The sequence below is a fragment of the Leuresthes tenuis genome, unplaced genomic scaffold (assembly GCF_036924035.1).
Source record: "Leuresthes tenuis unplaced genomic scaffold, fLeuTen1.0.hap1 SCAF_1, whole genome shotgun sequence".
NCBI lineage: Eukaryota > Metazoa > Chordata > Actinopteri > Atheriniformes > Atherinopsidae > Leuresthes > Leuresthes tenuis.
The window spans coordinates 18,759,066-18,785,653 of record NW_027325355.1 but is presented as its reverse complement, the minus strand read 5'-3'; the positions used below and the strand labels follow the sequence as shown (position 1 = coordinate 18,785,653).

The 26,588-nt window shown below is 40.6% G+C and overlaps 1 protein-coding gene across 3 annotated transcripts in view; it reads right to left on the bottom strand.

Moving 5' to 3' along the window:
- Nucleotides 1–26,588, bottom strand: part of LOC140311331 (neural cell adhesion molecule 2-like) — a 281,107-nt gene that overhangs the window by 26,567 nt on the left and 227,952 nt on the right. For all 3 annotated transcript variants that reach the window (XM_072388877.1, XM_072388747.1, XM_072388807.1), the window contains exons 7-13: nucleotides 21,723–21,892; nucleotides 14,965–15,110; nucleotides 9,043–9,193; nucleotides 6,482–6,666; nucleotides 4,955–5,051; nucleotides 3,730–3,903; nucleotides 666–785 (exon numbers count right to left, since the gene is read on the bottom strand). In XM_072388877.1, the coding sequence (XP_072244978.1) occupies nucleotides 666–785; nucleotides 3,730–3,903; nucleotides 4,955–5,051; nucleotides 6,482–6,666; nucleotides 9,043–9,193; nucleotides 14,965–15,110; nucleotides 21,723–21,892 (1,043 nt within the window). The remainder of the gene's footprint in view (nucleotides 1–665; nucleotides 786–3,729; nucleotides 3,904–4,954; nucleotides 5,052–6,481; nucleotides 6,667–9,042; nucleotides 9,194–14,964; nucleotides 15,111–21,722; nucleotides 21,893–26,588) is intronic.

The window sequence follows — 26,588 nt, the reverse complement described above, 5'->3', positions numbered from 1 at the left end:
TCTCTGTAGCATATAACATCAAAAGTGGCCATTTCTTTTTTTCCAAGGCTCGGCTTTTCTACAATCCTGCAATGCCAGATTGAAATAATAAACTAAATACTTGTCATGAAACCCCTGCAGTACATAATTATTAATTCAGCAGTTGTACACGAGGACATGGATTTGACAGAATCTATTCCAAGCTCCAATAATCAAAATTCATAGAACTGAAACTGGTGGAGGTTATAACCGATGTGAATGTGCCAGGGTTGTGTAAGACGGTAAATAAGCCTCACTTCTTTCAGATGCTGATGATTTGAATACACACTGGAGCCTTTCTTTCACAAATTCAATGTATTCTTTTTTTTTTTTGCTTTTTACATAAAAACCTAAAACATTTTTCATATTTCCACAGATTTGAGCTGTTTCGTCTCATTTTACAAAACAAACGCCATCTTTGTACACCAAGACTTCCAGAAAACCCGTTGTTAAATGCTAGAATCAGGCAATAACTCGGTCTAACCGCTATAAAACCATAGTTACAGATTAACAGTTACTATCATTTGCATTTAGAGATTTTCAAAGATACATACCGCCGTGTAAGTAATCAAGTTGGGTTCTTATTTTTAAGGATATGCCGTGACAGGAGAGAAGAACAGGAGCAGGAATATAAGAAAACAACTTACGGATGGGTAAAGTCTGAAAGGTTTCCGTGTGGCTGAACTCTCCTTGACCCTTTCCGTTAACGGCTGCCACCCGAACCTCGTATGTGGTGTTGGGCTCCAGCCCGGTCAGCACCACCGTGGCTGAAGAGAGATGCACCAGAGTTAATATGAAACATGCATCAATGAAGTTTCAATCATCAAACAAATTAAAATAAAGTCTCTTCGGTAGAACAAACTCTGCTCTTTTACATTTTGAAGTACTGCTGAGAGGAAACACAGAGCTACTCAGAGGAAGAAAACCGTTGTTGTTGAACAAAAGATCTTTCAATTTAAATACTTCAATTGTGTTGATGAGGGATAAATATCACTGCAGGCACAGTCCCAAGGGCCCAAAGACATAAAAGTGTCTTTGTTCATTTGAATCGGCCTCTTGGTAGTCAGCCGAACCACAAAAAGTGACATACAACAAAGTTGATAATGGTCTGAAAATATCCACAAAAGTACAGAAAACAACTACAAGAGTGTGCAAAAAACTGCACCAAAAAAAACAAAACAAGATCAGGCAAAACAGCCAAAAGCAATAACAGGACCCAAAACGACTCCAGGAGTTAAAAAAACAAAAAAAAACAAGACTGAAACAGCTACAAGGTGACTGAAAACAACAACAAAGAGACAGAAAACAACTAGAAAAGAACTGAAACGGGCAGCAAAATGCCAAAAAAAAAAAAAAAAAGGCACTGTGACGACTATAAAAGGTAAAAAAAAGTAAAAAAGGTCAAGTTTATTTATAGAGCACATTTAAAACAAGCACACTGACCAAAGCGCTGCACAGCTGGATAAAGCGCTGCACAGCTGGATAAAATAAATAACTAAGAACAACGACTAAAAGGAAATTCAAAACAACTACAAAGCAGCAATAAGACTCTAAACACCTGCAAATAACCTCAAAAGGACTGGAACCAGAAAAAAATAGAGTCTCAGATTGACTCAAAACAGCCAAAAAATATTCACAGTGACTTAAAACATACTCAAAAACATTCATCATCATATCAACAACAACCAGACACCCGCCCAAAAGAAAAAAGAAGACATGTGCAGATTAAAAACCTCAAATAGATGAAAACCATCTGCAGAAAACTCGTAGTAAAGTATGTTATGCAATGAATGAATGAATGGATGCTGATATCATAACCAAGGTGAAAATAGTGGAAGATATACTGAAGAAAAAGGAAGTCTTTGTAGATTCCTACTTCAATTCTACACTTACATAACCCTCCATATTCTGACAAAAGCCAGCAAAGAGTCAGCAGTGTAATTAGCTTGAGCGAAAGTTCTTGTTTTTGTCAGTCTGCACAAATTAAATACCTGAATGGTAATAGGTGCTTTTGCTGTTCTTTGGTCTTGGAATTTAAAAACAAATTCTGCAATTTGCTGCCATGCGCAGGGTTCATCCCAGGCTACAAGCAGACAGTTCAATTCGGCCAAAAGCATTCGAACGAAACGACTCCATGCATCTCATTATAATGAAGAGGTTTTTTTGTGTTTAAGGAACTTTTACTGAGGATAGCTTCTGCTCAAGTGGATTCAATGATTACATATGACGCCACTTAGTGCTGTATTATTAGTGTGGCTCACAGTTTTTATATTCTCGTCCTAATTTTAAAGAAACTATGCAATTTATCCAAACTAAATTCACAATTGAGCTTTATTTATTTAGCCCTGCTCGTTTGTTCTTCACCATTTTTCCCTCTATATGTACTGTGTATTTCACTGTTGAAGCCCTGCCTGCTGTTTAGCATTCACCTCACTGCAACTCCATACTGTAATTGACTCTGAAATGAGGGATATTAGCGATAAGAAGCCCTTCAGGTTTGTCGAACCTGCTTATCACCCGACCATTTGTCCTCTGGCTTCCATTTTCCATCCATACATCGTTCACCTCGTGGTGTACTTTCCACCAACTGGCTCAGAAATCAATCTGAAATCGTAAAGTATAAGAAGAGGAGGAGCCCGTTCTTTCAGCTCAGACAGGTCCTGGCACTCTGCCCACGAGGTGTTTTGAGTTTTGCCAGGACCCAACAACATCTCAGGGCCAAAGCTTTGAAGGATCGCATGACAGATGATGCAATTAGGTCTCCACTCATGCTCCATCAGTGTCAGTTGACGTGTGTGGTGTTAACAGATAAAAATATTTGTTAACTCCACATGTCCAGATGTACAATCTGGCATGTTGATGGCGCAGTCTCCCTAGTCTAATATCTCAAGGATATAAGCAACAAAAACAACCTTATTTCTTAAAAGAAAAGGAGTTGTATTTCCCATCTGATATACGTACCTCCGTGTGCTGTAACACTGCGAGGTTCCCAAATTGGGATTTATCATATAAATGAAAGAATTCTATTTCACGCAGCAGCACTAAACAAACAGAGAACTTTAGCTTTTGCTACACTACAAACAACTAATTTGGGCTGTAATTCCCTCCCATCTTTTCAGTGGCAGACCTGGTCTATGTGCTGGTTCCACAGAGCAGGTCCAACAACAAACAGCAGAACACATCACAGAGAACTCAGTTTTAATAAGTGATAAAACTACTCTCAGGAATGGATGTTGATTTTCTAGCACATTTTAAGAAGATGGAGAAGTTCAAGCAGGTACCGATTATGTGCCGTTAGTTTCTTCAAAATCTGAATCAGTACTGGTTGGAACACTGGTTGGAACTCTAATGGTGTTTTTCCATAGTTAGCAGGTAGCACCACATCTACGACTTCCGTCATCTCATCTTGACATAGAAGCAGAGCAGTTTTAACTAAATGTTTGGCACGATTTCGGTGGAACTGGCACGCTCACATGCATCTTAAAAGTCGAGCCATGTTTTCATCAAACTAATGCAAATTCTTGTTCATTTGTGCTTTTTATTTGACTTCTTATCAAGACCATAAAGTGCAAATGTAAGCATTTGAATATCCATGCCAGGAGAATAGTTTTCTTTATGTTTTGCTCAATAGGCGTAACATTGATTTATTTTCAGATAAACGTGTCACAAACGACGGTAGATTTAGGAAATGAAAATAAGCTTCACACTCACTCTGGACACTGTGTGACTTGACGTCCCTCCAGTCCTGGGAGCCCATCTCCTTATACTGGACCAGGTAGTAGCTGATGGGAACACCGCCGTGAGAGTCCGGCTTCATGAAAGTGACCGTTGCCAAGCGCTGGGAGACAGCTGACAGACGAACCGAGTATGGACTCGATGGCACATCTAGAACCAAAAGATAATGACGCGAGTCAGAGCCAAGCAGCTTCTCCAGCCACTCATTTCCCTTCTCAAGTTCACCGACTGGTGTGTTGCCAGTTTTGTGAGGACCATTAAATAGTTGTAGGAGCTGATAATTTCGTTTGTGAAACTTTCACAAAGTTATTGACTTTGTTTTGCTTTCTACACTGACTGCACTAATAAAGAGGTGAGAAATCCCCCTTAAATCTGCTGTCAATTGTCACGCGATAACTTATTTTTAACAAGACTAATCCATCTCATAATTAATGAGACATCAAAATTGAATTTCCTGAGGGCGTTGGAAGAGAAGGGGATGATCAGGAAGGATTTGTCCTTCAGTATTTCTGCCCCTCAGTCCTGTAGATGCTGGTATATTCCAGTTTAGACCAAAGTGGAAGAAAAAGTGGTTGATTTAAATGATTTACATTCTGTTTTTATGTAGAATTCACAATGTGTCCCCTTTTCACATTGCTGGAAAACAGCGTTTCTGCTCCCACGTGAGACAATCTCCTTAATGACCCGGACTTTTGCAACACGGCATAATTGTGTGTTTAAGTACGTGCTTTTTCTTTTGTGCAGATGAGTGTGTGTGTGTGTCAAAACAACTTCAAAAGCACATTGTTTCCAGGAAGACGACATATTAGGTCAGCTTTTTGCTCACTACTTTTCTCCTCAGCCGGAGCAATTCAATCTGCACTAAAGATAATTGGACTGCACTATTGTGTATTAGAGCGCGCTACAGTAAATTAGGGGGTACTTCAGTGAATAGTTAGGGGTATGGTAAATCAGCAAGCACTATTTGAGATTAGGCTATGCTGAATAGGAGTTGGGAGTTGTCGTAGAATTTATCTTCCAGTGAATTGCAAATGAGGCTTTTACCATTAGTAGAGAGGTACTGGGTTACAAAGCAGTTTGGAGTTGCTGTTAGGGAAAGGTTAAGTTTCTGACGCCATACATTTTGAAGGAGAAATTAAGTTCCCTATCTCATTAGCTCAGGTAAAGGGTTCAGTCACGAGCAGCGGTGCTGCAGACTCACCTGCCTGGGCCAAAATGAACTCCTGATATCGAACTCCAATGTTGTTCCGGGCGGTGCAGTTGTAGCGGCCAAAGTCTCTGTCAGACATTGGAGTCACCTGAAAAACACACAAGTCTGTACATTTTCCTTTTCTTTTCTTTGTTTTAATATTGAGCTTCGACCAAAATATCATTTTTTACTATTTCGACACTGAATTAAATGATCGTGCTTGATGTTCGAATGATTGGGTTAGTTCTAATCATTCTAATACAATTTTTCTAGTGAATCGACCAAATCTGCAGCCCTACGAAGGATTAATTCAATCCTTTCTGATGATCAGTAATAGTGTGTTTATATCTAGTGTGTGAAGGGCTTTCGCGCACTAAACTTCTGGTAACTACCTCCCTCCCAAGGGATAAGCCTGTAAGCCATGACAGCACGGAAGGATGGCATTACGCTGTATCCCGCAGGCTGTGTTGGACTACAATTTGTGATAATGACAACTTTTTGAGATAATTAGGCTATTTCATTATTTTTGGCTGAATGGCAGACGTCAGCTCCGCACAGAGGAACTGAAAGCGACCTGCTAAATGTCTATGCAGTCGGGTAAATTTGGTCAATCTCTTCTATTACTCAGTTTCAGAGTCTCCGTGTGAAATGTGATGGTTGGTAAACATGTGTAGCCAGGTGTTGAGGTCCCATCAATGCCGACTGGAGTCAGAGCTGATAAATACCCATGACCAGTGTGAGTCAATTGAAGCAGGACTGAATGCTCATTGCGTTGAACAGTCAGGTATTAGAACGTTTTCGTATGAAAAGGCTCAAGACAAGCAATGAAATTCCAGAATGTTACTCTTTTAGCAGCTGCAAGTTACCTAAGTAGCCTAAATTGAGAGAGGAAGACTTGGGTAGGATATCGACAGCAGTTGATCCCAAGTTAGCTGTGATTTAAATGAAATCAAATGAAAAATTACTTTATTTTTAATATGGTGAAAATGATACTGCTGCAGTAATTTCTTTTAATAATTGCATTTACAAAACACCTTTTATTTATTTTTGCTTCAGGACGAAATTCAACTGTAGTAGATGCCTTTGAGAGGTCTTTTCAACATAAAATTGCTTACTGTGATGATGTATTTTGAAGCTAAAAGGATCAAATGTTTCTATACAGAGTTGGAAGAGATAAGAAATGGAGCTCAAAGAGAATAAAGAGGGGAACCATATGTTTGTTGTTCCTAAAATCCACAGAAGAATAACTGTGAATGAATAGTAATGTTGTTCTGTTCTAAACCATCCAAACTCTTGAAGTCATTACACTGTAAAATATTTACATAAAGAGCTTTCTTCTGTACGGAACAGTTCAGATGACAAACAAATACAACAAACCTCCTTTAAAACAGGATATGTTGGGGTGAGGCCACCTGTCTTTCTGTTCATACAAAGCAGAAAGATGACATTCCTACATTTGGACACTTGGTTTTCTATAATAAAATCCCTATTGCTCTTTCAGTTTGTCAGCAAACCAACAACCAGGGTATTTGCACCCACCTCCAGCACAGACTTGCCCTCTGCACTGTGTAGCTGCATGTTGGGGCTTCCCTCTGAGATGGTGAAGCGCTCTCTCCTCCACAGCATAGTGGCAGGTGGGTTGGACATCACGTCACAGCTTATGTTCACCGGATTCCCCTCCCACGAGTAATAAATGGTGTGGTTGGTCAGGAATTTTGGGATATCTGTGCAAAAACATAGTGATATTAGCTCTTAAAGTCAAAGCATTTTTAAATTGCATTAAAACAAGACCTGGACGGCTAAAATGGTCATTGCTAGTGTTTCTGGAATTTGTTGTATCAAATCAAACTCTTAAATCAAAGGTGGAGCGCCGCTGGGTGATCAAAGACAGGACAATTACGTGCTCAGACTTTACCTGGAAATTCTGTCAAGAGGGAAGAGAAAATGTTGCATTTAGGCTTCAGAAACTGCCTCTGCAATGCCAAAACTAAAAACTTAAATCTAATTTAAGCCATTTCATGTTGCGGGGCGAAATAAGAATAAAGGATGTAAACGGAGGCTCATTTGCCCCAGCAAATAGAAAGGGCAATAATGAATGATCACAGCAGCAAGCTGCTGTTTGGATGTTTCCCGGCCCAGTCAGCCCAGCTCAGTCGGAGAGGCATTATGGTTGTTTTATGCTCACTTGCAGGATTCCATTAAAAAGATTGATGCCTGGCTCTCTGTCACAGCTGAGGACGTGCTATCCCCCTGCAGCCTGCAGTGACTTAGTAAATGAGTTCATTATTTTGGCGGCTGGCTCAGCCCCGCAGACTCTCAGTCTGTGACTCTCTGCAGAGTGAAGGTGGGACTGAGAGTGAGCCATCAGCCGAGGCTCCAGAAAAACAAGGTTACAGTACGACAGCAGCAACTGCTCGTCATGGCTGGAGACTGGGTGCTTGTGTGTTACGTTTTCCAACCAGAGAATGCTAAAAAACTTTTTTTTTAAATGTCAACTCTTCAAAAACTATGCAAAAACAAGTTTTGAAGGGAATCCGTGAACCTAGAAGTCACCTCAGTCAGAAGAGGAGAAAATTGGATTCCACAACAGAAAAGCAGGATTCACATTTGCCTCGCTCTCTTTCTGAATATGTTCACCTGTCTTGATTCTTTTTTTTTTTTTTTCCCCTTACCGTTTCTCTGAACTTCGAGTGGAACTGCTGCTCCAAAAAGTGGCGCTGGTGTAGTTAAGCCAATAGAGCTGCTCTTATAATGAACCTAATCACTCCAAGGCCAAAATGAAGATCTTTGCTTCAGAGCTCATTAGGCAGGACAGTGCCCGCCCCAAATAACCCCAAACAACAGCGCTGAGGAATGGGTGCACTCATTGGGAAGCAGGGGAGCTGTCAGTGGGAGAAAACGGAAGGCGATGCATGATATCCTCTCTCTAATTAACCGTTCTGGAGGCAGTGTGTGTTGTGGAGTGGGTGCTGGGCTGTTGAGGGGAATGAATTGTTTATAATGTAATGTAATATTATAATGTAAAAACAGACTCAGCAAGACTGAGACTGCAAGGAGTTCACAGATTTGTATCTAGGTTGCTTTTTGTAGTGTGTGTATGAGTTCTACATTCACATTAAAGACAGACAGTGAAGGGGGTTACACCAGGTGATCGTGGCTCCCCATGCTACAGTGTTATAAAACCTGTCCTGTTGATGTCTGCAATTTCTCTAAAGAACATCAAAAGAATCAGTGAGGGTGGCCCTGGGCCTTTGTCTTAAGACCCAAGGTAATGCTAAAACGAGATCAGGAAATCACAATGACGTAAGAAGTGACAGTAAAGACAAATGACCAGAAACGCACCTTAAAAAGTACAAAGACACAGAATTACTTAAAAAAAAGAAAAGAGCATGACTGACCGTAAAGAAATAAGACCGCAAACAGATAAAAAGTGACAACAAAAACAAAACTACTGTACAAACTAACCATGTAAGTGACTTTGTGACCAAAGATACAAAAAAGAAAAATCACAAAGAAAAGATGCATAATGACCATAAAGAATGAAAAGAAAGATTTACTACATGAGTAGAGATAGAAAAATACAAAAATGGAACAAAAGCAACCCAAGAAGATGCAAAGCAAACACACTGAGATGCACAATGACAGACACACGATGATGATGATAAAGAGAAAATTAAAGGACTACAGATGCACAAAACAAGCCCACACTCTAAAATATCAACAACAATGAGCACCAAGGATAACAAAATAAATAAAAGAGAACAAACAAGAAACAGAATGACAATATACATAGAAAATGACAATAAAGAGACCCAATATCATCAGAAGTAGATAAAACCATCACAAATGGAGGACTCGACAGAAACTAGACTCAAAATGAAGACAAAACGCTCAATGAGACACTGAAAACACATCTGCCTTGTTTACAGTTGAAGATGTGAGGCTTTTAACAAGTCACCTCCCAGGAGGCTGTTGTCTAATAATCCATCTGTGCTTAGGCTGCCCGATTAGACCTCAGCTGTGGTCTAATTAACCGGTGTTTCATAACTGACGACACCTGGGAGTGTGTGCAGAGCCTCTGTGACGATGCAAATCCTTACACTCAATGTCCAGAAACATGCTCTTCTGATGACCTCCTATCCTGCTCTGCGCCTCGCAGTCAAATCGGCCCAGATCTGTGAGCCGCACCCCGCTGATGGTCAACACGGACTTGCCATGGCGACCGCGGACCTCAAAACGGCCGTCCCGACTCTGCAACACAAACAGAACACAACTGCTCGATGGGCACAATCAGAATTTATACTGCCAGAAAAGTGGGTTTTTTTAGTTTGAACTCATCTTCAAGGGAGAGGTTAAACATCCTAGCTGTGAGTTTGATTTCTGATACAGAATGGAAGTGGGTATTGACATTCCTGTAATTTTCGCACATTCACTGCAATAAATAGTCAAAAGAGGCCCAACAGGAGAATAAAAGCCAATCATGCAGACCTGTGGCACAGAGGGGATGGATTTTAGGTAGTTTATGCTCAGTTTATTTGTGGTACGATAAATAAAAGAAAGCTCCATCAATGCTAAATAAAGACAAAGCAGAAGTATCAAGAGAGGCTTTGACAAGCTTTTTTGCCAACAGAAAGTTGTTTGTCCAACTTTGTTGTTGTGAATGAGAGACAGCTCATCCTGATTTAACCCCCCTCCCCCCCCTTTTCCTTGCAGGCAACCACCACTTGTCACACAGTGTCAGAGTTAATGCAATAAACTGTCGATATATTACAAGGTCATTACATCTGTATGAAGACAGATGGTATCACTCTGAAGCTATGGGTCAATTACAGCAGACAAGGCTATCATTCCAGTAATCGACAGCCCCTCGTAATGAGAAAAAACACCCCAGGAGCATCCTGGTTGCGGACATGATTCGGCTGCAACCTGCAGAATGCTGCCGTCAGATAACCTCTGTGACCTCCATGAAACTACTTTTTAGTCGTGCTGCCGGTTGACTCAGAGCTGATGGAATAGAAACCTCAATAACCGCAGTAGGAGATTTGAGGTGTTGGGTAAAATCATTTAAAAGTCTAAATCTTCTTTGAGCCAATAGTTCCACCTTATTTGTTCTATATTTGTTCATTGAGATGACAGACGACACACTATCTCTGGAATGCGTTCCTGACTGGTGAGTTACATCGGATGTAAGCGTTTGGCCTGATGAATGTTTTGCATTGTGACGATAGCAGCAGATCATGATTACTCCAGCACTGATCAGTAATGCTGATGCCTTCCTGCAGCTGCAGGGAGCTGCACACATCAGGATCTCTTACCACATAAGATACAAACTCTTAGGGAACGGATATTTTAAATCCTTATCACAAAGTGACTCAAACTTCTTTGAGTTAAAGACATTCAGATATTCATTCTTCTTACCTTCTGTGTGGGATTATTCTGTCTGCCCTGCTGACTTCTTGCACAGTGTATTGTGTTTATGTGCATCTCTATTCCTATCCACTTGCAAATTTGCACACTGGAGTCTGTGTATTCATGTCCACACGTTGTGAACCTCCTCCAAAGATTTTCCCCATAAATCGATGCACATCCAGACCTCTCTAATGACCTCCTGTCAACCCCCCACCTCTGCTAATTCACATTATGTGTCTAAACCACAGCTCTGAAGCTGCTTTCCTCTGCATTTCTCACTCATTATGTTGTTGCTCATAGACTGCTTAAGCATTATCCTGTTTAGAATGGCTTATCTTTCGGCTTATCATCACAATGCTATCAGCTAACGGGGTGAAGCGTCGTTTAAAGGCTCAGTTCTGGTCCCTTTGTGCTGCCACTGCAGACTTTGCTTGTTTGCATCGCCAGCTGAGGTCAATGGGATTGGGAGAGTGTGTGTTGAATAGGAATGCTGTGGTAGTAGGGATGAGAGAGAGCATCTGAGTCAGGAAATTACTTGCTAACCCCTCCGCCTCTCCACAGCTCCACCTCTGCCAACTGACGAGGTCTGTGTCTAGAGACGAGCTCAGCCCCCAAATCAGGGCCTGTTTGATATCCTGCTCTGTTGAAAGATGTAGCTTGTGGCCAGATTTGAACACATAAGCAACATGCACGTGCCTGCGGGTGTCCATTGGCATGCATGTTGATGCCTGGTGCCGGTATTGTGCACATGTGAGCGCTAACCACATGAAAGCAAAGACATAAAAGGAAAAAAGAAAAGAAAGCAGGTAAGCAAAAGGAGGCTAGAAATGTTCTGCAAGACCCCCAAAATGAGAATATGTCTGTTTAGAAAACTAAATCCTGAATAAAATCTCTCCAACTGGATTCTGGAGACTATTAAGGTGTTATTTCAGTTCAACCGTTTGGGGATTTTCAGATATTAAAAATGTCACTTGTAAATGTCAGCAAGGCTGGAAACACAACCAGTGTAATTCTGCCTTATCCTAACAGTTGTGTGTTAGTGTCGCAACACTGGCTCTTCATATTTGCACCAATCTAATGAATACTGTACTGCCTCAACCTTGTGAAAACAGCAAAATGACATTTAATAATGGCATTTCGGTTCAGGCTGATAGAGGCAAAAAAACAGGGTTTGAACACATGAAACAACAGCCGGTGATTGGCTGAATAACAACGCATCTGAATGGGTGTGAGTCTGATTTTTTTCCAAGGCTAAATCATCAAATGCTTTTGACATACTATTAAATAAACAGGTGGAGACTTCTGAGTTTGAGAAGCTAGGGAAAAGATTGAAAAAAAAAAAAGCTCTAAAAACAGAAGTTGGTCATTTGCATGTTTGTCAGAGAGAATTTTGCTCTCAGTCAATTGTGATGATTTTAAAGTCCTGCCTTCCAGGACTGGAAATGTGTTTGTAATATCTTTAGAGACGCGGCACCTTCAAGTCAACTGTGAGGGTCATAGATGGAACAAAGCGCAGCGTGGCTAATATAATAAACTTGCTGTATTCTATCGAGTGGCACTGGGAAAAAGCTGTCAAATGACACATTTATTTATTTGTCAGCCTTTGAAATGTAGCTTATGTACTGACGCTGAGCCACATCTGTCAACCTGAAAAACACTACACTGCAGTCAGGGACGGATAATTAGCATATCAATACAGACTCCATTATCAAAGCTATTTCTCAACTGCTGTAGCTTTAATTATATGTCATCATCATAACATTTAAGTAGTGTAATGGTGTTTGATACTTACTAACATGAATAAAACCATTCACTAATCTCACTGAATCAGTGGGAGCCCTGAGCTTGTTTCCAAGCAAGCAGACTGTTCTACTGAGGGAGAAAGAGGGGGACACCCTGACAGTAAAGCAGGTGGCACTAGCTTTCATAAAGATTAGTATACTGTTATATAATTATTTCAAGTCTGCACGCCCCCCATTTTCTACTTTTTGCCAGGTCATAATCAGTCTGGTAATATTTGCTTCCCGGTTTGTGGTTCGGTGATTGGGGACCGCAGGAGTAGACGACGGGAATCAGACATTTTTGCCAATTTTACATTGAGAATACATTATCAAACTATTCGCAGACAATCTTTGTTCTATGTTCAATAAATACAGGGTAAGAAGGGTTTGCATATAACTGCCCGGCCTTCCAGTCCGCTCCTGGGTTATTCTAATAATAACAGTCGTCTAAAGAGAAGTACAGACTTCTGATGTCACCACCGCTTTAACCTCGGGTGTTTCGCATGAATAGAACAGCAGACTGCCAACCCTGCTCACCAGAAAAACAAACCCAGGAGTGAAACAATAGCCCAACTCTAATCCTACTTCGGTTCATAATTAAATTCCACAAACTGCCTCCCATTATGTTCTCTTACAGAGGGTCACGGTGTTAGCTGACAAAGAGAGAGGAGAAGGGAGGCAACATTATGTAGTGGGTATATCTGAGCCTTTTGGAGATGAGTGTGTGTCGACTGGATATGCAGATTGGAGAGCAAATTGAGAGAAGAACGTCCCGTCTTCAACCCAAATGACTACCGCAATCCATCATGGCTCGCGCTGCACAAGTCGTGTTTGTCTTTGCGTATGTTTAGGTGTGCTGGTCTGCACCACGCATTTCCATAATTGCATTTGCAGTGGGAAGAGGAGCACTTACTCTCATTCTCAGCTGTGATTTATCAACCCGAGTGATTCGAGCCAGTGCACACATTCATCTATCTGTGCGATGACCTTTTTTCTGAGCAAAGGAACGACTGCCATCTTTGTTTTTATTTAGATTTTTCGCTGCCTCTGTGAAGGCCTCGTCCTCCTGTTCACTGGTGGAAATACAGAAGGTTTTGATATCGTTATCTTTTTAAGAGAAGCAGCCATTCGTATGGACAAAGTATATAATGGGCTGTGAGAGTAATATACAGCAGTAAAAGCCTTGTATCCTTGCATTTCCCACGGGAATAGGATGATGCAGAGTGAAGGTAAAGCAGGAAACAAAGTGTAAGCTGAAATGTTTACTCAAAAACTCAAGGTTCGTGCTGCTTTTCTGTGGCGACTGTGAACCAAAATAAAAGCGCGAGTTGATTTCCCTCAAGGCAATAATCTCAGCAGTGTGATTGCGAGGTGAATAAGCAAATGCTACCTGAGGGCAGCTGTCTTAGATAACGTTATTGCATGGAAAGGACTATGATCAATCAATCCATGTGGGAGACAATGAGGACTGCTTTTCACGCAGATTTCCCCCACAAATTCTCAGTTTTTCTCTAAAATAGTGATTTCACAATATTCTTTGAACTGAGATAGTTTGACGGGCACCTTTTGTTGAATTGAAACCTTTCAAAGACTCATTAGGATTGGACGATAGCCTGATTCAAGAGTCTGAGCAGAGATCATGTTCAAAAACAGTGTCGCCGGTGCAGGTTTGTTCGGGTGAGAGGGTTTTTATTTTCAGTTTCCCCAACATCTGTGGATGAATTCAGCACACTGCTGCATTACATCTGCAACAATGAAGTGTTTCGATTCCCATGGCAACGATGACCGGAGCTCATGAGAAGTGGAGTGCTTTGAGCCACCGGCTGTGCCAAACTGACAGACACGTTGTGATCTCTCAGGAACAGAGCCGAAATAACTCCAGAATATCCAACAAAGTAAAAAAGAAACAACTGAACTGAAGAAAAGCCAGCAGCCCCTCTCACTTCACACATTTCTGGTACAATTAACAAACAAACACTTTTTTCACTGATAAAAGATCAATCCATATGATGGATAAAACGAGAGCAGGGACACGATTTTCCTGTTAGGTTACAGCCACTCTTACAGAAAGTGAGACGGATATCAAAGACCTACTTGGAAATATTGTGCACCTATCATTTCCCTAATAGGAACAGATATGTCATTGACCTACAAGGCTGTGGTCAAATGGAAACATTTCATTAACACTTTTAACAGAAACACCCAAATGATTAAAATGTTTCATTTTTTTTTTTTACCCTGACAAAAAATAGGTCAGCTTAAAACTTCTTTAAACATCTGTGTAGATTATCCAGTTGAATATACATTGATTTGTGTTAATATTACAGGAATATGGAAGCATGGTGAAATTAAACGAAATGTTGCTGAACAAACTTGTGTTTACTTTCCATTTGCAGTTTCATTTTAATCATTTTACTATTTATAATTATCATCTTTAATGCTGGCGTTTCTGCAAGACAGTCACTTTCAATTACTGTGCTTATTCACTGCTGTCTTTTTGGTATCTGCTTGATAAACGGGCCCACAGTGTGTGGTTACTGCCCCAGATGGTGGGCTGGCGAGGAAAGATTTGATATGATTAGCTTTCTATGTAGATTATAATTTCATCCCATGTTTAGCAGACAACTGCAAATGGCTGGGGCCACTTTTCCTTTCCGTTTAAAAAGAAACTTACGCATTTGAGATGCTAACTTAATGAATTTAATACATACCTCTCACAAGTTAAATCCTATTTGTTAACACTCACGCTGAAGGTGTAGCCCACGCCATGTGATGAAGCACACACACACACATACATACATAGAGCCAGATGGACTTCCTGGCAGCTTCTACCTTGTCTCCGTCCACGAAGGTCTGGCTGTCACTGGCTCTCCTCCAGGAAATGTCAGGCAGAGGCTCGCCCTCAGCCACACAGGAGATCATGGCGGCGCTGCCCTCTACCGCTGTCACGTTTTTCAGCTGGGTGATATGGGGCTGGACTGGAGGCCACAGGGGACGAGGGAGCAGGGGTAAGAGAAATGGAGAAAAGAAATAGATAAGTGAGTAAAGAATAATAGATCAGAAGAGCAGAGGAATAGGTGTGAGGGTGGAGGGAGAAGACAAAAAGGGAAAGCAGGAGGGAAACTGTCAAAGATGTAACTCATAAGGGAGAGTAGATGAAGGCTATACCGTGGAGCTGATGCATGACTTTGGCTCTGACAGTATAGGCCAAAATCATTTATACACTGCAGTCATACTTTACAGGTTTGATATAGTAGGGAAGCATGGCCTCTAGTCTATTGTGTACAGAATCCACGGGCTAGATAACAGCAGAAAACTGACTTTGCTGAAGTTTTCAGGCACAAAACCATTGTTCCACTTTTTTCATTTTGAATAAATATAGATTTTTGTCTGGGGAGATGCCTCCCCAATACTCTGTGATTGACGTTTGGTGCAGAGCAAGTACTAAGTGCAGAAAAGTGTGCCGCAGAGGATGCTCTAAGCAAGCCCAGACACCCGATGCATGTCAAGGGCAAAGAGCATGCAACATGAATCATGGATTACTTTTTTTTTTTTTCCTCCCGCCGTCACACACTGGATGCCAGTCCTTAACCGACGGCTTCCAAAGTAGTGTGACATCAGATCCAAAAAGGAAAAGAAAATAGTGACTACTGTACTGAAGGCTTTTAACACTGCCCGAGGGAAATCTTGAGAGTGTTTGGCAATTTCACAAGGCTTCAACCTTGGGGTGGAGGAGCCATCCCAAGGGATTTGGGGAGCTTGTCAAAACATGGGGTCGCACAAACACACACACTAATACACATATTACTTCACCCACTAGCACCTTCAGTAAACAGATCAATGATCTAGGAACAGAACCTATATAAGCACTTTAAAACCCACCATACTGGTTAACTCCAATTGCACGACGATTAGGATTTATTTATCTATGGTCTTTTTCTAGTTTTTTTTATCAGTTAATATGACACAAGAATCATTAAACTGGACTGGGTTGGGGGAAGCTGATGTTTGCCACCAGATATTATACCAGAGGTGGTTTGTGCTAATTAAAATTGAGCTCTCTGGAAACTGGAGAGTAAAAAAACCTCATATAGGAAGGCACATCTTTGCACACAGTTACTGCGATCGGTGACACCCCTACAACAGGGTCCAAAATGACATGAAGCAAAATTATTGAGTAAAAAAAGCAAAAAGCCTTGCATTTGAAAGTAAAACTAAGAGTGTGTACATCCAGAATTCTTGTAACTAAGGCAGGAAGGAACTGGGCACTTAAAGCTCATTGCAGGTGTAACTTAGCCAAGTTCTTGTTAACTTCTACAGAGGAGAATTTAAGAGGAAACATACTGTAAAGATCACAAACTGACATGGGAAACTGAGCATCGGAATAGCATCAGCTATTCATGAGCATCAGCCTGTTCATCCTGCTGCTGCTTAGCAAGACATACAACTGTATCCTCTGCCACCAGACGTAGGAGTCATTTGTTTCCTCGAGCTGTAAGACGACCAAGTTTTGAAAAATTCTTTCCGTTTCAGACTTGGGTCAGAAACATGAAGCATAGAAGGGAAACATAAAACTTGAGCGTAAGCTTGGCTTGCATTGCGTGTGAGTTAAGGTGAAGAACGGAGGAGGAGACTGGCACGATGATAGGAGCATCTGCAATTACGTGGACACTATACCATTCTGCCGCTGTGAACAGACGCCCCTAAGAAGTGGCTGGGCTCACCCTTTAGGATAGGAAGAGGAGCTCTATCATCTGAGAGCGGCTCAAATTAGAGTCACTCCTCGGTATCACAAGGAGCCAGTACAGGCAATCTGGGCGTCTAGCCAGGATGTCCTGAGGATATGTTTTGGTCCTGTCCCACCAGAGGAAGGCCACAGGGCAGACCCATGACCAAGATATCAAACCTCTCTGGCTTGGAATGCCCCTTGGGAGTCCCTCCAGAAGAGCTGGAGGTGGCAGATGAGGAGATCTGTGCAAAAGGTTCTGCTTAGCCCCTATTGTGGTCTCAATTAAGAATGTAGAATATCTTTACCATGTTGTGAGTCAGTTGTTGGGTCTTTCTGTGTGTTCAGCTCTTAAAAAAACGTGAATAGGGACTGTAACACACAAAAGAAAAGGAGTAAAAAGAATCCTCAAAATTCAGTTCCAATTGGGCTTTAACGAATGTGATTGGACTTCAATTCTGCGTTGATCCAGCTGTGATCCAACAGGTGTGACGGATCAAAGCACAGAAAAATGATATGAACACAAACACCGGTCCCCGAGAACTGCAGCGAGAAGCAGTAACAAAAACAACCAGCCAACGTGTTTCACGTCTTAACAAGTCAGATTTGCTCGGAAGCACATCGAATTTAACTTGTTTCTAAAACAAATCAGCGCACTTTAAAGCCTATTCACCATCAAGTGTATTCTCCCTGATCTTAGAGCAGCAATCTGCTTGATTCCGTTTTGTGTCGAGACAAAAAGGACACCGAACAGAGAACAAGTGAAATTACCTCAACCCATTGACAGAGTCTCTACAAAGCCTCATAATGAGGCTAAATGACTGTTACCGTGATTTCTGCAGAGGGGAAGATGTGAGCACCATCCACATCTATTACACCTCCTGTAGGAGTTTTGTATCACAAATTCCTCACAGTTGTGAGACTGGTTTGAACCAGTTTTCCATCATCACCTTATCTGAGGATGCTTTGCCACCGATGGCTTTCATCATGCAAATATTTAATGGAAAATGTCTCACTCATCCAGCACGGTGCAAAAATCCCTCTATGGGGAATTTACAAGTTTTGGGTGTTTTTACTGGGTGGAGTTCATTTTTAATTGAATTGTCTGATTTGTGAATCTAAGTTTCTCTTTGACCTACTGTAATCAAAAAGACGGTTAGTGTACTCTGGCATCTGTTAATCACTATAATCCAATTTGATCATTTTAATTCTAGGCTAAGTATCACAATTATACTTGGTAAATATTAGAAATTAGCAACTCACAGTGAGAGCTGTGACACTCGATGCATGAAAAATAGGTTCAATCTTCACCGCAACCTCTGAAAAAACCTACTCGTGTCAAAAAAGGAAAAAAATAATGGAAAAGTGTACAGTTCAACTCTTTGTTTGTTGATTCTTTTCCAATGCAGGCTGTTTAAAATAGCTGCTTTCACCCAACTCAAGCTTGAAACAGCTCCCATTTGGAGATAAACTGTGTTTTTATTCTCCCTGCAGGAATATTTGACATTACATAAAGCTCTTATCCCACCCACTGACTGATATCAGAAAATGAAATATGGCGCTGACTGCATCTGATAATGATAATGTGTGTATTTGTTGTTTAAGCCCATGCAAAAAAACACAACGAAAATTTCAGTTTGGATTCTCCCCCGTCTTCCCTGATGCCCGTTCCAAAAGTTTAACGGGAAAAACCCACAGTCGGGGAGATTCTGCCGCACGATACATCACGACTTTATGATTTTCACTTTATTGCATGAGCAATCTATCTGGTGAAAAGCGAAGCAATTTGCTTTTCTTGCTTATTTGTTTCTTTCAATAGGATGTCAGGAGTCTGCACCCATCAGTGAATATGAGAGAGAACAACGCCACGATGTGTTCAGCCGCCTTGTTCAAATTACATGAAAAGCCATTAAAGGAGACGCTGTATTTCACACACTACTGACAAAATATCTGAAAATGAATAAATAAACAAATAATTCAAACTACTAAGCAGCAGAGTTCTGCAGAGTAAGATTCTGACGGCAGAGAGAAGGATAGTTCTTCTTCTTCCATGATAGATTTTTCCCTGTGTGACTGCTGATTGTTGCTGGAAAATAGTGGAATTTATAAAGGAGCCTTTTGCTCTTTTACACTAACCTGACATTTGCTGTTGATGCTTCAGGCAGCCGGAACATTCTTACCCAATCAAATCTTGTTGTTTAGTGTTGTCAATATTTCGGGCTGGAGAAGATATTTCTAAAAAAATCTAAAAAGTCAAAAATATACAGTAACACAAAACAAGCCAGGAAATGGCTATGGTGTTGAGCAGTGTCTTTGGTGTTCAGTCCATCGTTTTTAACTCTCACAGCTCAGCTCCAGAGCTTCCTACTTTGCACTATTGAAGCATACATCCGCCTGCATCCGCCTGTGTGTGGTTGATGGCAAATGTCAGAGTTGAACACAAGCCAGGGAGCAGAGAGAACTGTCCACATATGTGCAAGAGGCACGGATCTATGAAAGGATTCAAGAACACTTTTGGTTGGGCAATCCAGGAAAACTAGAACAAAATGTGCTGTGCAAAACTACAAGGCTGGTGAAGGTGGCACCAGAGAAAAAGTTATCAAGTGCCCTAAAGTCAGTTTTGAGAGATCTCAAAATTCAGTGGAAATCCACTGAATAACTTATGAGATCTTTTCAGCTTGGGATGAACTGGTGGAGAAACTCATGGAGTGTCCCTCGAGCCACGCTGTTAGCATCTCTAACCAAGAGGTGCAGCGCATGCAGATATTCCCCAACAGTGTGGCGTTGTTTCCTACAGCCACACATGCCTCTGAGCCTGAGAGCGAGACAAGTTGAAATAATCCCTGAAGACTGACAGAATTCGAGCATTTACAGCTCAAGGGCTGTTCAAAAAGGCACACTGTGCTGGTTCTGAGCCCTCAGATGTAGAAGTGCTGAAGCTGATAAACGTGTAACAAAAATGAACAGGCTTCAATCAGCCCTCTCTTTAACTCATCTGTAGTGACACGTAGTAATCGGTCTTCATACATAGACTTGTGAAAATGACATTACTTTCCTTTGGAGAACTGCTGTTGAACGTGACACACTGGGGCTCACGGGGGGCGACTATCAATGAACGAAGAGCACACACACCTGCACTCATCTCATCCAGCTTACAGTAAATATTTTCACCCGGAAATTCGCTGTCAAGGGTAATAAAACTAACTTACAACTCCATCTCTCTGCTGCGCATTCAAAAGCAGAGCTGCTTCCTCCCCCTTAACTTTTTCATTTAAATGTGCATTTTGAGGAACAAGCGCTTCTCGCATCTCGAAAGGATGTTGATGACTCGAGCAAAGACCCCCATATATTTTCATGAGCAGAATATCAGGGTGATGTGTGAGGAAACAGCCAGCAGGTTTATGAAAATATAAATTGAAATTTTTTATGAGGGCTACAGCAACAGAAATATGAAGCAATAAATGAAATATTTCTTTTGTGGACAAATAGATCACACAAACGCTGGTTGCTGGTGAGGGCTGAGGGGCCATGTTTGGACATTTATGCTTCTGAAAAACTGTTTTTGTATGAAATGGAATTTGTAAAAGTCGTCACGATAAAACTTTATGGGTAAACATAAAACCCTCTCCACAGTCTCGGACAATGCTATTACATTTGGAATCTCTGGATAATGGAATGGATTTGGGTTATTTTAGGTTTCATTTGGAAAAAGAAAAAGTTTTCTGTGTTTTTGGCAGAGCCCCACCTTTCAGCTGGGTTATTGTAAATAAGAACACAAATCACAATCATTTCAGCTCCGTGTCTAATTAGAAATGATTCAAGGCAAGAATGAAATTTTAGAAGTTAAGAATTTTTTCAAATTTTACCACAAAAGCCTGGAAAAACTAATTGACTGCATCGCATCATCCGTGAGTCGGATAAATGTCATTTGGAAGAGCAAAATGTTTTCACAGTTTTTGGGAATGCTGCTTTTGAGTGTGGTTTGGCTTTGCATGGCTATAAATATGCAAAACATTAGTTAAAAAAGACAGTTTGAACCGCCTGAATATAAAAGTGCCTTCACAGACCTACAGGTTACCCATCCCATGTGCAGTAATGGGCAGAAACTGGACGGTTCTTCTCTTTAGCCCAGGTTAGATCAGTTTTTTCATTGAAATTTTTTTCAACTTGGAACTTTGGTGAAGGCACCAAACTGTGTTCACTGACAATTGTTTTCCTGAGCCCATGAAGTGATTTCAACTGCAGAATCATGCCTGTTTTTAAAGTGCAATCAATTCTCTCCTGTGTACAGATACATGGATTAACTGAATCGTTTAAGGACTGCTGTAGCAGATGATTAAACTTAGAAATTCTTAGCAATTCAATCCAAAGACCAGTGGAATAATTGGCCTGGACAGTCTCTCACAGAGTGGTGGAGATCACCCTGATTTTACTGATAAAAGTCTTGTTTTTCTTTATTATTTCAAACACCCAAACATGTAAATGACCTAATTTAATGAGCTGTGAGATGTTCCATTGGGTGTCTTTTTTAGTTTGAAACAACCTTTTGCTGCTACTTCCCAAACTTTTATGGATTGTATTGTTGTCGTGAAATTTATACGATGATTTGCAAATCATTGAAATCTATTGCTTCAACTATTTGGAACATATGGTTGTAGTTCCTAGCTTCATTATAGAGTATTTCCAAATAGTCATTAAGAAGTCTTAACAATACTATATAAAGGAGGGTTTATGTTGGACAGAAAGAAGAAAAGAGTGCAACAACAGTTATTGGTCATCTTGGGCTGCTTCTGTTTTTTTCCTTGGTTCTAATTTTGGTAAAGACTGTGTGAGGCCCAGCGTCAGTGATGGTCACCATCCTTACCGAACACTTTGAGGAAAAGCTCTCTTTCCTGAGATCCCGCCTTGTTGGTGGCTTTGCAGGAGTAGGTTCCTCCGTCCACCTGTCGGATGTTGCGGATGGTTAACATGCTCCGCCCACCTTCCAGTCTGTTGAGAATGTACTTCTCTGATGGCTCCAGCTGCTGCCCTTTCCTGCACAAATTAAAAGCAGAGGTATCACACACACACACAATCTTTCAGACCACCTTACACACAACTAAGCTCACGCAGCAACGTGAGTTTGATGGTATAGATGTGTATCATCTGCACTTTGAGGGTCAAATGAGCCATTAAAAGAGAGGTTAAGTGCATGAGGCTTGGCTGTGAAGTTATTTCTATCTGTAGCACATAAACAGGCGAAAGCCCCCTTTTATAGGCTTTTATAGGCTTATCCTATCTTTTGATCAATCGAACTTTATTTACATAGCACTTTTCATACAACTTTGCAGCTCAAAGTGCTTTACAGAACAACAAAATAATCCAAAAAGCCCAAACATAGTCTCTCTTGCTCTCTCTCACACACACAGATCATGACTGAACCCATCATATAAAACATAAAAAAAATGAACTGATGAAGTGCTAAAGCCAGGCCAAAAAGGTGGGTTTTTAATTTGGCTTTAAAAGCATCAAGATTTTCTGCTCTTCTCGGGTCCTCAGGAAGATTGTTCCACAGACATGGACCATACAAACAAAGAGTTGTCTCACCGAAGGTTTTAGTTCTGAATTTAGGAAGAATTAAAAAACCCTGGCCTGAAGACCTGAGGGTTCTAACAGGCTTACGATATAAAAGCAGTTCTGATAAATGAGGACAAGTAGCATCAAGAAGCTTAAAACTAATAAAATAAACTTAAAATCTATTCTGAAGGCGACAGGTAGGAAATGCTAGTTTTTTTTAGGGAGGCCAGAAAGTAGAGCATTCCAGTAATCGATTCTGGAGGAAATAAAAGAGTATGATAGAGAAACTGTCGCATTCTGGTAATATTCTTAGGATGATAAAAAAAAAAAAACAGTCTTAGCTATACTTAGAACATGTCTTAACATGTTGCTCAAAACTAAGATCTGGGTCCAATTTGACGCCTAGATGTTGGACCGTTTTAGAGGGATTCATTGTCAGTAATTACAGATGTGCTGCCAGTTTCTCTGTGTGAGCTTCATTACCAATAAATAAAACTTCTGTTTCCTTCAGGTTGAGCTGTAATAGTTTTCTGCCATCCACGTTTTGATATCAAAGATTTAAAAGAGAGCCTATAGGCACAGGTTCATCAGGAGACACGGCCATGGAAAGCTGGGTGTCATCAGCATATCTATGGAAATGAATGCCATGTCTCCTCATGACATTTCCTAGGGGGTAGCATATAAAGATCGAAAAGTGTTGGACCTAAAACTGAACCCTGAGGGACATCAGAATTAATATTATAGCTTGGATGATTAATCCTCCATACTTACAAATAATTCACTATTTGCAAGATATGATTGAAACCATTATAAAACTGAACCAGAAAGGCCAATAAAATTGTGAAGTCTGTTTAAAAGAATGGAGCCATCTACCATATAAAAGGCTGCGGTCAAATAGTCAAATAGCACTAAAACCGAGGCCTTGTTCTTATCCATACTGGATCTGAGGTAATTTACAATCTTGACTAACGCAGTTTCTGTACAGTGGTTAGACCAGAATCCAGATTGATATTTCTCATTAATGTGGTGAGAAATTAAAAAGTCACGTAACTGGTTAAAAACAAGTTTCTCTAAAATTTTCTTTAAAAATGGCAGATTGGATATTAGCCTTTAATTGTTCAGTGAGGAGGGATCCAAGTAATTTTTTCTTTCGTGGGTTTTACCACAGCAGTCTTAAGCATTGTGGGAAACACTCCCATCTGAAGAGAGCAGTTAACAACGGTCAGTAGGCCATCCTTAAAAAAAGCTATAAATGTTTTAAAAAAGGTTGTTGGGAGGGGGTCCAAAAGTTGTTTTAAGTGTAGAAACAACATATGCACCTGAAGTGAGCATGTCATGCTTGTTTTTATTGCTTTATTGTAAATGGCTGTTCACTTAAAGTCTGATCATTTCTTATTCATCTATTTTCCTCCATCTCCTTTCTGCCACATGACATTTCTTCAATTTTTTATCTCATCATTTCCCCAATGGGCCCTGTGATTGACTGGCGACCCTTCCAGACTGTAAGCAATTTATCAAACTTAAGAATTCGAAAGCAAACCCATCCGATTGATTTTCAGTGTGAATATTAAAATAATCATTTCATCATAAGCCATTAAAAGTATTGAAAGTAACTCTGCAAACTCTCACAGAGGACGGTGAACTGTCATATAAAGTGTTGACGAGCTGCAAAGGGCTTGATGGTTATATTCAGAAGATTTGGAATTGATTTTGATGTGTAATAACAGAATAAATCTGATCATCTGTTTCATGCAATCAGAATTCTTTAAATGTGCGAAACTGTTCCAGTGTGAGCCTGCACAGCTCATTTGTGTTGTCATGTAGATTCTGTTATGGACTGCATGCACTAAATGACTCCAGCATGGTGTTGAATACTGTGCTAACCTCACATCTTTTGAACTCTGTGGGGAAATTAATCAGGGAAAAAAGACAACGGCTAAATTGATCCGTGTCTGTATTTAAGCTTCAGAGTAGAGGCATAATGGTGAGAAGCAGGTTTGCTGCCTCCCCCGCTTGTTTATTTGCAGCTGCTTAACCTGCCATGTAATCTATAAGGTTCAAGAGATTGCTTACTTTGGGGGATAAATTTGATGTTTTTCCCATACTTATACGGATTTAGACAAACTCATGGGTGCTTTTTATGCTTGCATGCAAGTTGAAAGAGACCAGATTGGCTCTCTGTGCAAGCTGTGTGAGATCAAACGGTGCGCAAAAGACTCCTCGAAAGGTACACTGGTGTTTTACAAATAAATACAGCCTAAATGTCTCATATGTGTATACACCACAAGTGTTTACATCCTAACAGCCGGATTAACTAATATCAATATGAGTATGTCATGGCCAGGGCAAGAAAAGTCACTCTATCGACCACATATCAGAGTAGTTTAACTAAAAGTTCTTATTTTACAGCGCTTTAATGAGGTCATCGGGCCTCAATAACATGTTCATCGCACAGCACCAGACTGCCCACAAATGAGGTATGTGGTGAAGTTTTTCTCAAAAGACCAAAAAAAAAGAGAAAAAAGGATGAATTTCGCATCTAAACTCACCAGGTGGACATAAAATGTTTAAACATTTAGGCTAATTTTGCCCTGCATCAGATAGAAGTGACACCATTGATTTAGATATTAGTCTTAATACTATATAGTATGGAAATCAGCTAATTCATCTGACATTTTTTACAAAACACATTGCATGATCATCACATGATTCTTTGCGTTAATATACATCAAATTAAATAAAATGTGTCATGATAAAAACTCATCTCTCTGCATTTGCATTGCCTGCAGTTTGATTCACGTTGAATAAAATCTCACTATTTCAGGGATCTCAAATAAGGAGAATTTAAGACTCGGAGACAAACAAACACAAACGGATTAACAGCGACTCAGCCTCACTGTAATGCAGGAAAAGCAGTGAAGGGGTAATTCAAAGTCGATGGAGGAAACACCAAAGCCAAGTAATAATAACTCTGGCGAGCCAAAGAGGAAATGAAGAGAGTTCTCATCTTTGGAACGGAGAGTCCAGGACGTGCTGCAGCACTGAATGTCATTATACTGACTGACTGCTGGCAGGTAGTCCATTACTAAAGATGCACAGCGGATGAGGTGAAACCTCGCAGTGACAGGAAATGCAGCTATGAGGCTGGAATACGCTGGGAGGGGTTGTTGCTTATGTGCAACCCGACTCCTTTGTCGTGATGTACGCAATTTAATTCCACTGTATTGGAGACACACAAGACTTATTGACCTGGGAGATTGGGGAGACTACATGGTCAGTGTCTGAGGGTGAGTGGATTCAGTGTTGCTGCAGAGTTGAAGCGATGCTTATCTTTCAGTGTCTCTAAGTTAGACAAAAGACAACATGCCACACATTAAGACACAGTGTTAGTGCTCATTATAGGTTCCTATCAAGGCCTTCACAACAGCAGGAGTTTAACTTCTGAAACGTGTTTTGATGCCTCTGAAACTCATTCAAAAATGGAGGATGTGTTGTCCAATGAGTCTCTAAAAAAAAAAAATCAGTGGATGAGTTGGTGCTTAAATAATGCTCCACTCCACAGTGAACTGCATTAGTAACCAAAAGCGGCATCGTGTGAACTGCGGTTTAACAAAAGAAAGAAAATTTAAAAAGAAAAATCCCCTTCCTCTGTGGGCCAGATTTGACCCACTTACAACATCAGGCTGAGTGTGTCGAACATTTGAATTTTTCAGAGCTGTCACAACAGCAGCTCTGCCTCTTTCATTCCAAATCTGTCCAAGAGGTTAATACGAGGCAGCAGAATCAAGATGTCTTTTTCTTCACATGAGCAGGTTTCTCAGTTCAGATGCATCAGTCATAATTCAGTTTTCTGTTATTGGACACAAACAGAGAAATGTAAAGAAAAGGTGGTTAAAGCTATCACACAAACATGAAAACACAGCCTTCCCCAATAATCAATGGGAAATCTGTTGCTAATATCAGCCATGCTATTCTATCATTAAAGTTCTATTTCCCTGCTTTTCTCTGTAGATAAAAAGATAAGATGCCCAGGAGTAAATAAATTCCTTTTGTCAGGGCTGGAAACTAGAGAAAGATGAATGAGGTTTACAAAGTTGAGGTAGTTTCCAGCTGTGAAGCGTCTTCGGGCTTTGTTTGTACTTCAGAGTGATGCATGTGCCTTGTTTTTCCCCCA